The 14,034-nt window shown below is 38.3% G+C and overlaps 1 protein-coding gene across 2 annotated transcripts; it reads right to left on the reverse strand.

Moving 5' to 3' along the window:
* Positions 1-284: 284 nt before the first annotated feature.
* On the reverse strand, positions 285-2,287 carry LOC127132509 (F-box protein At4g09920). Of its 2 annotated transcripts, none has more exons than XM_051061467.1 (4): positions 2,049-2,287; positions 1,057-1,748; positions 712-882; positions 285-614 (listed from the first exon to the last, which is right to left on the reverse strand). In XM_051061467.1, exons 2-4 carry the CDS (start codon positions 1,723-1,725, stop codon positions 294-296), a joined length of 1,161 nt encoding a protein of 386 aa, XP_050917424.1. In that variant the 5' UTR covers positions 1,726-1,748; positions 2,049-2,287; the 3' UTR covers positions 285-293. The 2 variants fall into 2 exon arrangements, with proteins under 2 accessions (XP_050917424.1, XP_050917423.1); XM_051061466.1 differs by having other exon boundaries at positions 973-1,748.
* Positions 2,288-14,034: the final 11,747 nt, after the last annotated feature.

The following is a 14,034-nucleotide window of genomic DNA, read 5'->3' on the forward strand; positions in this document are numbered from 1 at the left end:
AAACTCTAAAATTGAACAAAAATGTTAGTTAAAATTGTAAAAATCCAGTATTTTCCATCAAACAGAGATGTTTTTTTAAAATCTAATATATATTAATTTTAATAATTTCGGAATATTAATTTAAGATAAATTATAAAACAGTTTAAGAAAAAATTATCCTAAATTATTGCAATAAGTCAAGGTTATTTTGCTTAATCAAATGATAAGGATTACTCTATAAAGGTCCAAGCTTTCTTTTGTCAAAAATAAAAATCATATTGCCATTCTCGTGTAAACCACGCATATCTGGAAAACTATAATTCTATTGAAAGTTTACAAAAGGGTGAAATCTTTGGACATGAGTTTAGTTCATCTAATATTTTCTGGTGGTAAACTGATCTGGTAAACATTGTAGTTTTTACTGTCATGACTTGTAGAAGTCGAGCATTCTGTAAAACATATTCTGCAAATCGAAGTGAATCCTCCATGCCTTCATAGGTTAAGGTGCAATATCTGAGGCGAGATGAAATGCATTTAGGAACAAAATTTGGACTTTTCCAGATTGTGTAAAACCCGTTTCTGACATCCACTGTCCACTCACATCCGATAACTATGTCTTGAAGCTTGGGGATAATCTGTTTCAAGAAAAATAATGACAAAATACAACAACGTATAAAAATCGAGATGAGTTGGTTCAAATATAATACAAACATTCCCGGTGCATTTGCAAACCTCCTCATGAATTAAAAGAACTTCAAGGTTGGGACAATTCTGAAGCATGTCCTTTAAGTCATCCCAGCCATAAAAGAACTCAAATACTAAGTCAAGCTGGATCAAGTTTCGAAAAACTAAAGAGTCTTTGAAATAGGAAAGGATCTTTTCATTGGGACGCTTCACGTCTAACTGCAAATTTTACAAGACAAAAAACAAGATAAGAAAATAAATGAAATGAGATAAGGGGTAAGGATTAAAGAAGAGATGTCCTATTTGTACCCGTAGAAACTGAAGGTTATGATATACTGCTTTAAATAAAACATGAAATGGACCCTTATCTACTCGTGCGAGTGGAATACTTGCCCTTTCTTTGTAGCCAACCATAACATATAAATCTTCAAGAACCAATGATTTAGATATCAGCTTCTTGAGATTGTCTGAATTTTGTAAATAAACACTCTTCAAATGAAGGGTTTTAAGCAAGGGAAGATGAACCGACAAAATATTGCCAGCCACACATAACCTCTCGAGTTTGAGAATCACAAGGGTTCGACAGCTAAAAATGTTGTTGGGTGCTACGGAGATAAACTTATCCTCCATGGATTTGGTGCGCGACTCCCACTTAGACATTTCGTAAGCAGTCTTGAAAGGAAACACGGAGAGTTGGAGTTGGAGATCCTGGACGCCACGCAGTTTTGCAGCTTCAATCCATTGATCATAGTCGAAAAGTAATAATTCAGGATGACAACAGTTAAGGTGAAAGCCTCTAATAGGTTGGTTATTCATGTCTGGGGATAGCATGACTTTGTCAACACAGCGACCGAAACGTTGGAATTCCTCCTCGCCCTTCACTAGTTTATCATCAAAATGGAGATCTATCATGAGTTTGCATAGTGTTTTCCACCTCTTGGAAATAAGACCGGTGGTGTAAGCGAAATTAAGAGGAAGAAAGGAGAGTATGTGACTCAGCAACTCATCTGGTAACTCACTAATCCTATCGACCATAGCTTTCAACTTTGTATCCTTTGCCATAAACCTTCTCTAAATCTTTCTTTCTGCAAAGGTAAATGAGTTTCAACTATTAACAAAAAAAACAACAAATTATTTTCTCTCTCCGAATTAGGTTTGAACAATGAAATTGAAGTTGAAGATTTTATGATTTCTCAAAGACCATATATACCCAATTAGGTTTGGATTAGGTTTTGAATAAAATTAGAGAGCATTATGAAATTAGCTATTATTAACGAACTATGAATCGAATAACTCGTTGAAATTGTATGAATTGAAGCAATCAATGACTAGCCAGTGCACATAAACATGAAGGTGATAGAGAGTGAAGATGAGAAAGATGTTACCGGATTTTCAAACTGCCCCTCCGACCACCGCGTCGTCAACCCCTGCTCAACTAGGAGTCTGGACTCACAATAAGGGTTTTTGTTTTGTAGCAGGATCTGTCTTTGGTTTTCGCTTGAGTTTCATAAATATAGGAAAAACAGTTGTTTTTGGAGATTATGTTGTGTGTTAAGATTCTCGGAATAAATACTACATCAAATAGTGTGTAATATAGATTAGAGATTTATATTCAGATTTTGGGAGAGTAAAATAAAAAGTGTGTTATAGAAAAGATTAGAAATAAAATAATTGAAAAAGTGTGTTATAGAAAAAAATTAGAGTAAAATAAAAAGTGGTTGAAAAAAATTGAATAAAAATGGTTATAATAATAGGTAGTAGTATAAAAAAAATAGTAGTAGAATAAAAAAGAAAATAGAAAAAGAAATAAAAGGAGTTGGAGAAGGAAGCGACATTGGAGGTTAAAAGAGAAAAAAATTGGATCATTGAGAATTGTGTTGTAAGTGGGTTTGGTGGGACATTAAAGACATGTTTGTGTGTTCCCAAACTTCATTCTTATTGCAATTTCAAAATGTTTTGTCTCACCTATAAAGTGAGTTTGGAAATGTCATTGTTAAAGTCAAAAAGTTGTAGGATACCTTCTCCCAGCCAACGTGTGTTCATCGATTCGGAAAGTCGGGAATGACGTCTTTGAAAAACGGTGGAGAGAAAGTCGGGTAAGAAATGTGTTTTAATTGTGTTGTAGTATGAGTTAGTATGATTTTCCGTTGATGAATAGATTTTGGTTAAATGTCTTGCATGTAGAGTTTTTTCAGTTGTAGTGTGGTTGTGATAGATTTAATTGCATTTTCTATTTTATTCCAAGGCTTCAAGGGAAAAATTTGGAGATCCATAGTGGATCAGAAAAACGATGGATGAGATGCATGCGGAGGCCAAAACTTAAAACTTGGAACAACTATGTATCAGCTTCAAACTTCTATGTATCAACTTAAGCTATGTATCAGTTTCAAACTTCTATGTATCAACTCCAAACCTCTATGTATCAATACTTACTGGGCAGAGACAAAGATTTGAAAATTGAACACATTTTCTAGATCTAAGATGAATTTAGTCGAGACATACTGTCATACCCCAAAATTTGCCCATTAATATTTCAAGACATTTTGCAAGGCATTCCGACTCATATATAACACTGATCTTGAAGAAACAAAGGCCCAGCTCACGGATGGCCCAATCCAGAAAATGGCCCAAACTGGCTGTTCGCTACGCGCTCGCCTAGCGAAGCTGACAGACAACAAAAATTTCGGGCTTCATTCTGAGCCCATTAGGTCACCATTATCACTATAAATACCAGCACTTCAGTAATAAAAAAAAAAAAAAAAAACGAAAAACGAAAAAAAATAAAAAAAAAATTATTAATTAATTAATTAATTAATTAAATAATTAAAATAAATAAATAAAATATAACAAATTATTTTGGACTTGGGTCTCCCTCATTCCAAGCCCATTACCCACGAAATCAGTCTATAAATACTGAAGTTTCAGTAGAGGAAAGGAGACTTGGAGTTTACACTGGGAGATTCACTGGAGAAAGAAGGAAGAGAAGCAAAACACTCTGAGGTTTCCTTGGAACAAAACCTTGAGGAAAAGAAAGAGAGAGAACAGAGAAGGACGGATAGAAACTTTGGCATAGGAACCCTGCCTACCCGGAGAATTCAGAGTAAAGAAACCCTGAAGGCAGCCCATCTGCACCGAAGCCATCGCCGTCCAATTCCCGCTGCCTAACTTATTCCGATACTACAAGTGGTCAATCCCTTCAACCTTGAATTGGCAAACAGGTTTGCGTATCTCTATTGTTTATACTTTCAATTGGCCATATCTACATATATAATGCATCATGATTAAATGTTGATATATAATTTGCTTTCGTATGGGAATTTAAATATGCCTGAATACCCTGAATGTTTGACCATGTTATTCCTGTGATAAAATGCCATAAAATTCAAAGTTCCTAACATGGGGCTGTTTTCAAATTCAAAATCCGTGGCCTTCGCTAGGCGAGGCAGAGGCGAACGAGACAGTACCTGATTCTTCTAGTCTGTTTTTTTTATGTTTTTATCATAGCCATGCATTATTCATCCTATCCTATTTATTGTTGTGATATTTCTCCGGTGTAATCTTCGATTGCACCCTGATTTGGTGTTCTAACATGTTTCTTTTTTTGAGTTTCGTAAAGGTTCACATATCCCAGGAAAAGGTTATTGGCTAGGTATTCCACTTTATTTGTGGGATACCCTTGTGGAGTTTCACCCTAAATTAATTTTTTAATGTATTAATTTCTAATGTATTAATTTTTTAATATATTATTTTTAATAATTTTAATGTGGAGTTTCATCCTAATTATATAATTAATTGTACAACTTTGCCTTTGAATAAGTGATCTTGGACCTCTCTTTGTTGCCTTACGATTACGATATTACGGTCATGTCCCGCGAACGTGGGGATACCCTTAGCAAAGACCCTTCGGTTAAATCATCATAAAATAAATTATAGTCCCTCGGATGTTGCCTTCGAATATACAACTTTGTCCCTCGATGACCCTCCGATGTTGCCTACGGTTAAATGATGATAGTCCATTCGAATGCTAAGGTATCCTCATAACTGTTGCCTTCAATGACCAATCGATGACCCTACGATGACCCTTTTACATCCAAAGGATAAAACTACTTATTTCTCAATAATAAGGACAGTTTTACCCTCATAAGGATAGGAAATGCCCGTAAAGACCTTGGGTCGGTATAACTCTTAATTGCTGGCTCACAACTTAAAACATTTTTTTTTGCACCTCACACCTTTCAAAATACCTTCAGAAAATCACCACTTGGTATACATTCATACTAGAATCATTACCGAGTTATATTTTTCTAAACAATTTTCAAAACTAAACGAGATAATCACTTTGTATACATTCATACAAGAATCATTACAAAGTTAAATTCTCTTTTCAAAACAATTTTTCTAAACAATTCACAAACACTTTTTTTTAGACAAAAATAATATAAGTGATCGAGCAATTAAGAGCCCATGGATAACCATGGATACAAAGGGTGCTAACACCTTCCCTTTGTATAATGTACCTCCCGAACCCAAAATCTAAATTAAGGTTTTTTCCTGTTCTTTTCCACCTTTCCTTATTGGATAAAAGAAAAGTCGGTGGCGACTCTTGCTAACCGTGACATTGCGATTAAAACCACAAAAAAGTCCAGTTCACCGTATGACAGAACTGGCGACTCTGCTGGGGATCTTAAATATTTAAAAAGAGAGGTTACCTTAAAAACAAGATCACTTATTCAATTTGTCTGATTTATTTTTAAGGGATTGCTTGGGTATGTTATGCTTGAGTGAAAGATCCTACACCCGGATCTAGTGTACCTTAGGTAAGTAGCAAGAGATCATCGCGACTGTCCGGCGTATACTGGAATGGTCAAAATGATGGCTACGGTTAATGTGGCACTTTGGATGTCCTGATGTTCCTCATGTTAGTTGAGGAAATATTTGGCATTCGCGTGGTGTCATAAAAGCATTAACCAGACCTTTAGAACCCTAATTGACTCATCCTGGCCATTAGAAAGTAGTGAGATAACTGGCTTCGGTTCCGACTGGAGTTGGTTGAGACTCGATACTACACTCTTTGAGATTGGACTTTAGGGAAACTTCGGTCAACCACTTGGTGTTGCACTGAAGTGGACTTAAGGAAAGGTCAATGATTTGAGATCCTTCTAGAACCCGGTTACTATTCTAAGACAGGTTGAACCAACCAAACTTCAGTGGGGAGGGTATTTACCTATGGAACTCACGCAAGCCTTAAAACCTAGGAATGATTGTTGTGTGACTTGCTTGTGCTTGTTATTTATCTAACAACATGACATCATAACAACATAACATCATAACATCATGGCATTGTACTAACCATTTCAAGGATTTAGGGATTTAACTCTGCTAAAAATAAAAAAAAAACAAAAGCAAAAACAAAAGAGAAAAGAAAAAAAAAGCTCTTTTTGTTAGTTTATGCAAAGTTAAATCCCGAAAGTCCTTGAAAACATTTCATACATTGCATTGCATCGCATAACAGGTATTCTAAAGGATCAGTGTTCTCACGATTTTCCTATCAAACAGATTCCAGCAGATTCAAACAGATTGAACAATGGCTCTCGAACAAACTGTCAAAGATCTCCAGGCCCAGAATGCTCAATTCCAGGAAATGATGCTGAGCTTATCTAAGGGGCAGGAAGAACTGAAAGCTCTTTTGATGGAGAAGAAGAAGGACCAGAAACCTGTGGGTTACATCAACCCGGGGAGAAGGCTTAAGGGACAGGTTACAGGAGTCAAGATTAGAATTCCGAAGGATTCAGAAGAAGAGACCGAGAATGATTCGGAAGATGAGAATCCTAATCTCGTCAATTCTGAGGACGACGATGAAGATTATGAACATGAACAGTACTCTCCGAAGGATGATAAGTACAAGTTGCTGGAAGAACGTATGCTAGCTATGGAGGGGCAGAAAGTGCCCGGTCTGGATTTCGAAAACTTGGGTCTGGTCTCTGATGTGGTCATTCCCCGCAAATTCAAGGTTCCCATTTTCACTAAGTATGATGGTGCCTCTTGTCCTCAGATGCATCTAAGGGCTTATGTGAGAAAGATTCAGCCGCACACTACTGATAAGAAACTGTGGATCCATTTCTTCCAAGAGAGTCTGTCTGGCACACAGTTAGAGTGGTATTATCAGCTTGAGAGCTCTAACATCCGCACATGGACTGATTTAGCAACAGCTTTCTACAAGCACTACCAGTATAATTCTGAGTTAGCGCCTACTCGGCTACAGCTACAAAATATGACTATGGGCTCTAAAGAAAGTTTCAAAGAATATGCTCAAAAGTGGAGAGATTTGGCTGGCAGAGTCAAACCCCCTATGACTGATCGAGAGTTAGTGGACATGTTCATGGGTACACTGACTGGCCCATTCTACAGCCATCTACTGGGAAGTTCCTCGTCAGGTTTCACTGAACTTATCTTGACAGGTGAACGGGTTGAAAGCGGCGTTCGAAGTGGAAAGATACAGGCAGCTACTTCTGCAAGCACCAAAAAGTCCTATCAGGGAAAGAATGAATCAAATGCTGTGTACAGTGAGAGGAAGCATAACAAGAAGAATCGTGACCATACTGTTGGGGCAGTTACAATTGCCGCACCGCCATCTCAGAACTTCCAACACAGACAAGACAGGTCGAGAAGACAGTTTACCAAGATCAATATGACTTTAACCCAAGCACTGCAGAGTATGTTAAAGGCCAATTTGATTACCCTCAGAGGCCCTCCTGCAAATCCCAACACTACTTCTCCTCGTTATAATCCCAACGCCAGGTGTGCCTATCACTCCGATAGCCCCGGGCATGATACGAATGATTGCTGGTTGTTGAAGAACAAGATTCAGGATATGATCGACGCTGGAGAAATTGAATTTGATCCTCCGGCGACCCCCAATGTCATCACAACACCTATGCCTAATCATGACCAGAATGTTAATGTTGTGGACGACAATTCTCACGTTACTGACGTTGCTGATTTAGCATCTCCTCTCCTGATCGTTAAGAAGAATTTATTGCAAGCTGGTTTATTTCCAGGTTGTGCTGAAGATTGCGATCTCTGTGTACTCCGACCCAATGATTGTTTGAAGTTGAAGAACGGCATTCAACGGCTGATGGATGATCGTACAATTCTATTCGAAAGGGTTCCTAAGGTGGACAACTCTATTGAAGAGGTATCTGTGATTGCTAGGTCCAAAGCTCCAGTGAAAATTACCGCTACTAGAGTGCCTGTGAAGATTACCGCTGAGCCCAAAGTGGCTCCCCTGATTATTACCGCACCTGGCCCCGTGCCATATTCCTCCAGCAAAGCTATTCCGTGGAACTATGGAGGCGACGTTTACATCCATGGCATAAAGCAAGTTGGTAGTTCTGCTAATCCTAATGATATTGTGGGGACTAGTAAAGTTACTCGAAGTGGAAGGATCTACTCCCCAGAAATCTCACCTCCTTCTCCCGAAATTCGAGGAAAAAGACCAGTCAATCCTCCTCAGTCAGAGACATCGGTCGAAGTTACTTCTGAAGATGTTGCCAAACAGGAAATGGAAGAGATGCTGAAAATCATCCGTAAGAGCGATTTTGATGTAGTGGAACAATTGGGGCATACTCCGTCTAAAATCTCAATGTTGTCCTTGTTATTATCCTCTGAATCCCATGCCAATGCATTGATGAAATTCTTGAAGACCGCTCATGTGCCTCAAGAAACATCCGTCGATCAATTCGAACATTATGTTGCTAATTTGACTGTTGACAATGGCCTAGGCTTTTCCGATGCTGACCTGACGCCAGCAGGAAAGAATCACAATAAAGCTCTGCATATCTCCATCGAGTGTGAGGGGATCACCCTGGCTCACGTGTTGATCGACAACGGCTCTTCCTTGAATGTGCTCCCGAAAGCTGTACTCGATAAATTTGACTACAAAGGCATTGAACTGAAACCTAGTGATGTTGTGGTGCGTGCTTACGATGGTGCGAAGAGTGTTGTCTATGGTGAAGTGGTTCTCCCTATCAAGATAGGACCTCAAGTCTTCAACACTACCTTTCACGTGATGGACATTCGTCCCGCCTACTCCTGCTTGTTGGGGCGCCCTTGGATCCATGGGGCAGGTGCGGTAGCTTCGTCGCTTCATCAAAAGCTGAAGTATCCAATAGCAGGCATGGTTGTCACTGTATGTGGAGAAGAAGAGTATATTGTCAGTAGTGTGCAAGCCTTCAAATACGTTGAGATGGATGGTGAATTCTTTGAGACTCCTTCTCAGTCATTTGAAGTGGTTCCTCCACCCTGTCCTGTCCTTAAGCCAACTCCCCTTGTGCCCAAGGTTGTTCGTGCTCCCCCTGTCATGATCTCTCTGAAAGATGCTCAGGTCGCGATTGAAAATGGTGATCGTGCTGGTTGGGGTCAACTGATCAATGTACCGTACAAGTCTGATAAAGCTGGCCTGGGGTTTAACTCTGGAAAGATAGTCAAAAATCAGATTAATGCTATGGAAGATGCTGATAGTGATTGCGACTTGGATAGCTGGATTTTCCCAACAATTGGTGACGAACTCAACAATTGGAAGACTGAAGACATTATCCCGATTTCCTTTAGTCAGGAGTAATTGTTATTGTTTATTCTAGAATTGCAAATTTTAATTTTCTTTTACAATCAAACTTCTTAAAGCATTGTGTCTATGCCCGAGGCACAATGGCTAATTTGTTAGGGGTTTGTCATTTTCATAAGCATATTCATATTCAATAGATCAATGGACTTTTTGCATTCAAATATTGCGCTCTTTATCTTTCCTGTCATTTTTCAAACAAGCTATGTTTCTTGCACACACTCACGTAACAATTTGCCGATCCATATCCACTCTGGATCCTGTTGGTAATGACTCTGCTACTGTTCATTATGACTTTGAAAATCCGATCTACCAAGCCAAGGATGGAAGCGAGGAAGATTGTGAAGTCCCTGGAGAACTTGCCCGACTACTGCAAGAAGAAAAGACTATACAGCCGCATGAGGAATCAATTGAAATTGTAAATCTGGGTACTGAAATAAACAAGAAAGAAGTCAGAGGTTTCTTGGGGCACTCGAATTACATTGCCCGATTCATTCCACACTTGACTGCTACCTGCAAACCCATCTTCAAATTACTGAGACAAAATCAAGAGATGGTATGGAATGATGAATGCCAAGAAGCTTATGACAAAATCAGGAAATATCGCCAAGAACCTCCAGTTCCGATGCCACCAGTTGAAGGAAGACCTTTAATTACGTATTTGACCGTGTTAGAAAATTCAATGAGGTGTGTTGGGGCAACATGACGAGTCTGGTCGAAAAGAGCATGCCATATACTGCCTTAGCAAAAGGTACCGACTGTGAAACAAGATACTCACAGCCCGAGAAAGCTTGCTGTGCTTTGGCCTGGGCTGCTCGCCGACTAAGACAGTATATGTTGAATCATACCACCTTATTGACTTCTAAGATGGATTCTATCAAATACCTATTTGAGAAACCTGCTGTCTCCTGAAAGAGTTATCACTGACAATGGTACTAATTTGAACAACAAGATGATTACTGAACTCTGCACGCAGTTCAAAATAAAACACCATAACTCTTCTCCGTACCGGCCAAAGATGAACGGCGCCGTGGGGACTGCTAACAATATCAAGAAGGTCATGCGAGAAATGACAGTAACATACAAAGACTGGCATGAGATGTTACCCTTTACTCTTTACGGTTATCGCACTTCAGTGCGCACTACGACAGGGGCAACTCCGTTCTCTTTAGTCTATGGAATGGAAGCCATCTTACTAGTGGAAGTTCAGATTCCCTCTCTAAGAATCATGAAAGAGGCGGGCTTAGATGAAGATGAATGGATTCAGACTCGACTCGATCAGATAAATTTGATGGATGAGAAGAGACTTGCGGCTGTATGTCACGGGCAGATATATCAGAAGCGCATGACCAGGGCATTCAACAAAAAGGTCAAGAGACAAGTGTATCAAATTGGCGACTTGGTAATCAAACGCATCATCCTACCACAAACTGACCCCAGAGGCAAATGGACTCCCACATACGAAGGGCCATTTGTAGTTAAGAAGGTATTCTCAGGTGGAGCCATGATACTCGCCACAATGGATGGTGAAGACTTCCCACATCCCGTGAACGCGGACATAGTTAAAAAATACTACGCATAAAAGAGACCCGCTAGATCGACGTATCTAGGCAAAAGTAAGGGCATCCCGGCGAACCAAAAGGGTTCGGGCAAAAATTAGGGATATATAAAAAAAATGTACACCCGGCAAGTCGAAAACCTGAAAAGGCGGCTTGGGCAAAAAAGGGTATCCTGGTGGACTGAAAACCTGAAAAGGCGGTCCAGGCAAAAATTAGGGATTAAAGCGTATGACTATGTCCCGTTCTCAGTCAACTTTCATCCAAGTTCGAGGGACTGACCAAGCCAATCACTTCTATCCGACAGCAAGGGATGAGATGCTCGAAGACATAATGACAGTAGTAGGCTTAAAATCAATAGGACTTCTTCCACATAGCTTTCTCTTTGTTTTCGACAATTTCCTCTTACTAGGATTTTTGTCTCCTTGTACACAAATTGCCTGTTTATAGGCCTTCTTTCAAAATCAATACAACCCTCTTTCAAAAAAAAAGATGCTTTTGTTTTTACTTTTCTGTTTTGGTTGCGTAAATGTCCATTGATTTAATTTGAATTAATATGTGCATTTGAATATGACTGATGTTTACCAAAAATACATGCATAGAATAGCAATAGCAATTACTATCCGACTTCAGGATCAAGGAAAAGGTCTAATCATGCTTCCAATGAATCCGCTACCAATTCTCTTCCCCAGCAAGCCTGTTTTTTCAGAAAATGGCAGTATCCCCAGGCACAGCCAGTTACTCCCCAACAGAGGTCGGCGTCACCAGACAGATTGATCATCTCATCCATCCCCAGCCCGACTCTGCTGAATATTTCCACCATCAGACAGAAATCAAGCATCCCCAGCCGAGAAAGGGTCATCGACACAAATGTCTCAAATCAGTAGATGGGGATTTATTTTCCCCAGTAGAGTCCCCAGTAGAGTCGCCAGTTCTGTCATACGGTGAACTGGACTTTTTTGTGGTTTTAATCGCAATGTCGCGGTTAGCAAGAGTCGCCACCGACTTTTCTTTTATCCAATCAGGAAAGGTGGAAAAGAACAGGAAAAACCTTAATTTAGATTTTGGGTTCGGGAGGTACATTATACAAAGGGAAGGTGTTAGCACCCTTTGTATCCATGGTTTATCCATGGGCTCTTAATTGCTCGATCACTTATATTATTTTTGTCTAAAAAAAAGTGTTTGTGAATTGTTTAGAAAAATTGTTTTGAAAAGAGAATTTAACTTTGTAATGATTCTTGTATGAATGTATACAAAGTGATTATCTCGTTTAGTTTTGAAAATTGTTTAGAAAAATATAACTCGGTAATGATTCTAGTATGAATGTATACCAAGTGGTGATTTTCTGAAGGTATTTTGAAAGGTGTGAGGTGTGAAAAAATGTTTTAGGTTGTGAGCCAGCAATTAAGAGTTATACCGACCCAAGGTCTTTATGAGTATTTCCTATCCTTATGAGGATAAAACTACTTATTTCTCAATAATAAGGACAGTTTTACCCTCATAAGGATAGGAAATACTCATAAAGACCTTGGGTCGGTATAACTCTTAATTGCTGGCTCACAACCTAAAACATTTTTTCACACCTCACACCTTTCAAAATACCTTCAGAAAATCACCACTTGGTATACATTCATACTAGAATCATTATCGAGTTATATTTTTCTAAACAATTTTCAAAACTAAACGAGATAATCACTTTGTATACATTCATACAAGAATCATTACAAAGTTAAATTCTCTTTTCAAAACAATTTTTCTAAACAATTCACAAACACTTTTTTTTAGACAAAAATAATATAAGTGATCGAGCAATTAAGAGCCCATGGATAAACCATGGATACAAAGGGTGTTAACACCTTCCCTTTGTATAATGTACCTCCCGAACCCAAAATCTAAATTAAGGTTTTTCCTGTTCTTTTCCACCTTTCCTTATTGGATAAAAGAAAAGTCGGTGGCGACTCTTGCTAACCGCGACATTGCGATTAAAACCACAAAAAAGTCCAGTTCACCGTATGACACATACATTGTGGACTTAATAGGATTCATGCAAAAATGATATTTTCATGTAAGAATAAGTAAACAACATGCTCAAACATAACTATCATTAAAAGTACTTCAAATGTAAATAATTAATAACATGAAATACATATGATAACGAAATCAAACATGATGTCACTATAAGCATATAGATTGAAAAACTCATGAGTAATCAATTAAATTTTTGGAAGTGAACAACCATGAAATTTAGCATACATCAAATATATCACACAATCTTGGAACATACACATGCAATTAAATATAAGAGTCATAATAAGCAATAAAACTTAAGAACAAAGAGATAATTTGAGAATGATATTATCTCATAGGATGAGAGGTGGATAATGCACTCACATGAAATGAAACTTTCTAACGAAAGCTCTATATCTTTTTATGTCAACATCCTTACCACTTTGATCTTTGTCTAAGTTCCTGTTAGTGGGCATTGGGGTGTCAATTGACTTTGCATTTGCCATTCTAAAGCATTTATGTAACTTGTGACAATGTTTTGTTTGACACACAAATGTTCCTTCTATGAGCTACTTGATTTGAAGTCCAAGAAAGTAATTCAACTCAACCATTAGACTCATCTCAAATTCGTCCTGCATTAGCTTAGAAAACTCTTTAACTAATTGCATGTTAGTAGTACCAAATATGATGTCATCAACATAAATATTTAGAGCATGTAAAAGCTAGTAAATGGCATATAGACTCGAGGTGGGAAACCAGACCATAAGTTTTCTCATGATTTATGCCCTTTTCTTGGTTATACCCTTGAGCCACTAGTCGGGTCTTGTTCCTAGTTATCACTCTGTTTTCGTCTAGTTTATTTCTAAAAATCCACTTAGTGCCCATTATTTCCCTGAGGTCGGATAATGTTCCGCACATCATTTCTTTTAAATTTATTTAGCTTATCTTGCATAGCCATTAACCAATGCTCATCAATTAAGGCTTTTTTTGCATTTTTTATGTTCAACTTATGAAATGAATGCAAAGTAATAACATAAATTACATAGTTTAGAGCGTGTAATCACGCCTTTGGTGATGTCTCCAAGAATGTTGTCGATTAGATGGTCCTTGGAAGACCTATAAGCCAAAGTAATGTGATCCACTTTAGTTGGACTCTCATTCTTCTTCTTTTCAGAATCGTCATCTTCC

This window comes from Lathyrus oleraceus, chromosome 3, assembly GCF_024323335.1.
Source record: "Lathyrus oleraceus cultivar Zhongwan6 chromosome 3, CAAS_Psat_ZW6_1.0, whole genome shotgun sequence".
NCBI classification, from domain to species: Eukaryota; Viridiplantae; Streptophyta; class Magnoliopsida; order Fabales; family Fabaceae; genus Lathyrus; species Lathyrus oleraceus.

Bases quoted from the DNA above. Each gene is read 5' to 3' on its own strand.
- LOC127132509 (XM_051061466.1), bottom strand. From the start codon at position 1,725: ATGGCAAAGGATACAAAGTTGAAAGCTATGGTCGATAGGATTAGTGAG. The intron at 883-972 runs GTACAAATAGGA...TAAAATTTGCAG, and splicing joins ATAACCTTCAGTTTCTACGG to TTAGACGTGAAGCGTCCCAA. The intron at 615-711 runs GTTTGCAAATGC...TTCTTGAAACAG, and splicing joins TTCTTTTAATTCATGAGGAG to ATTATCCCCAAGCTTCAAGA.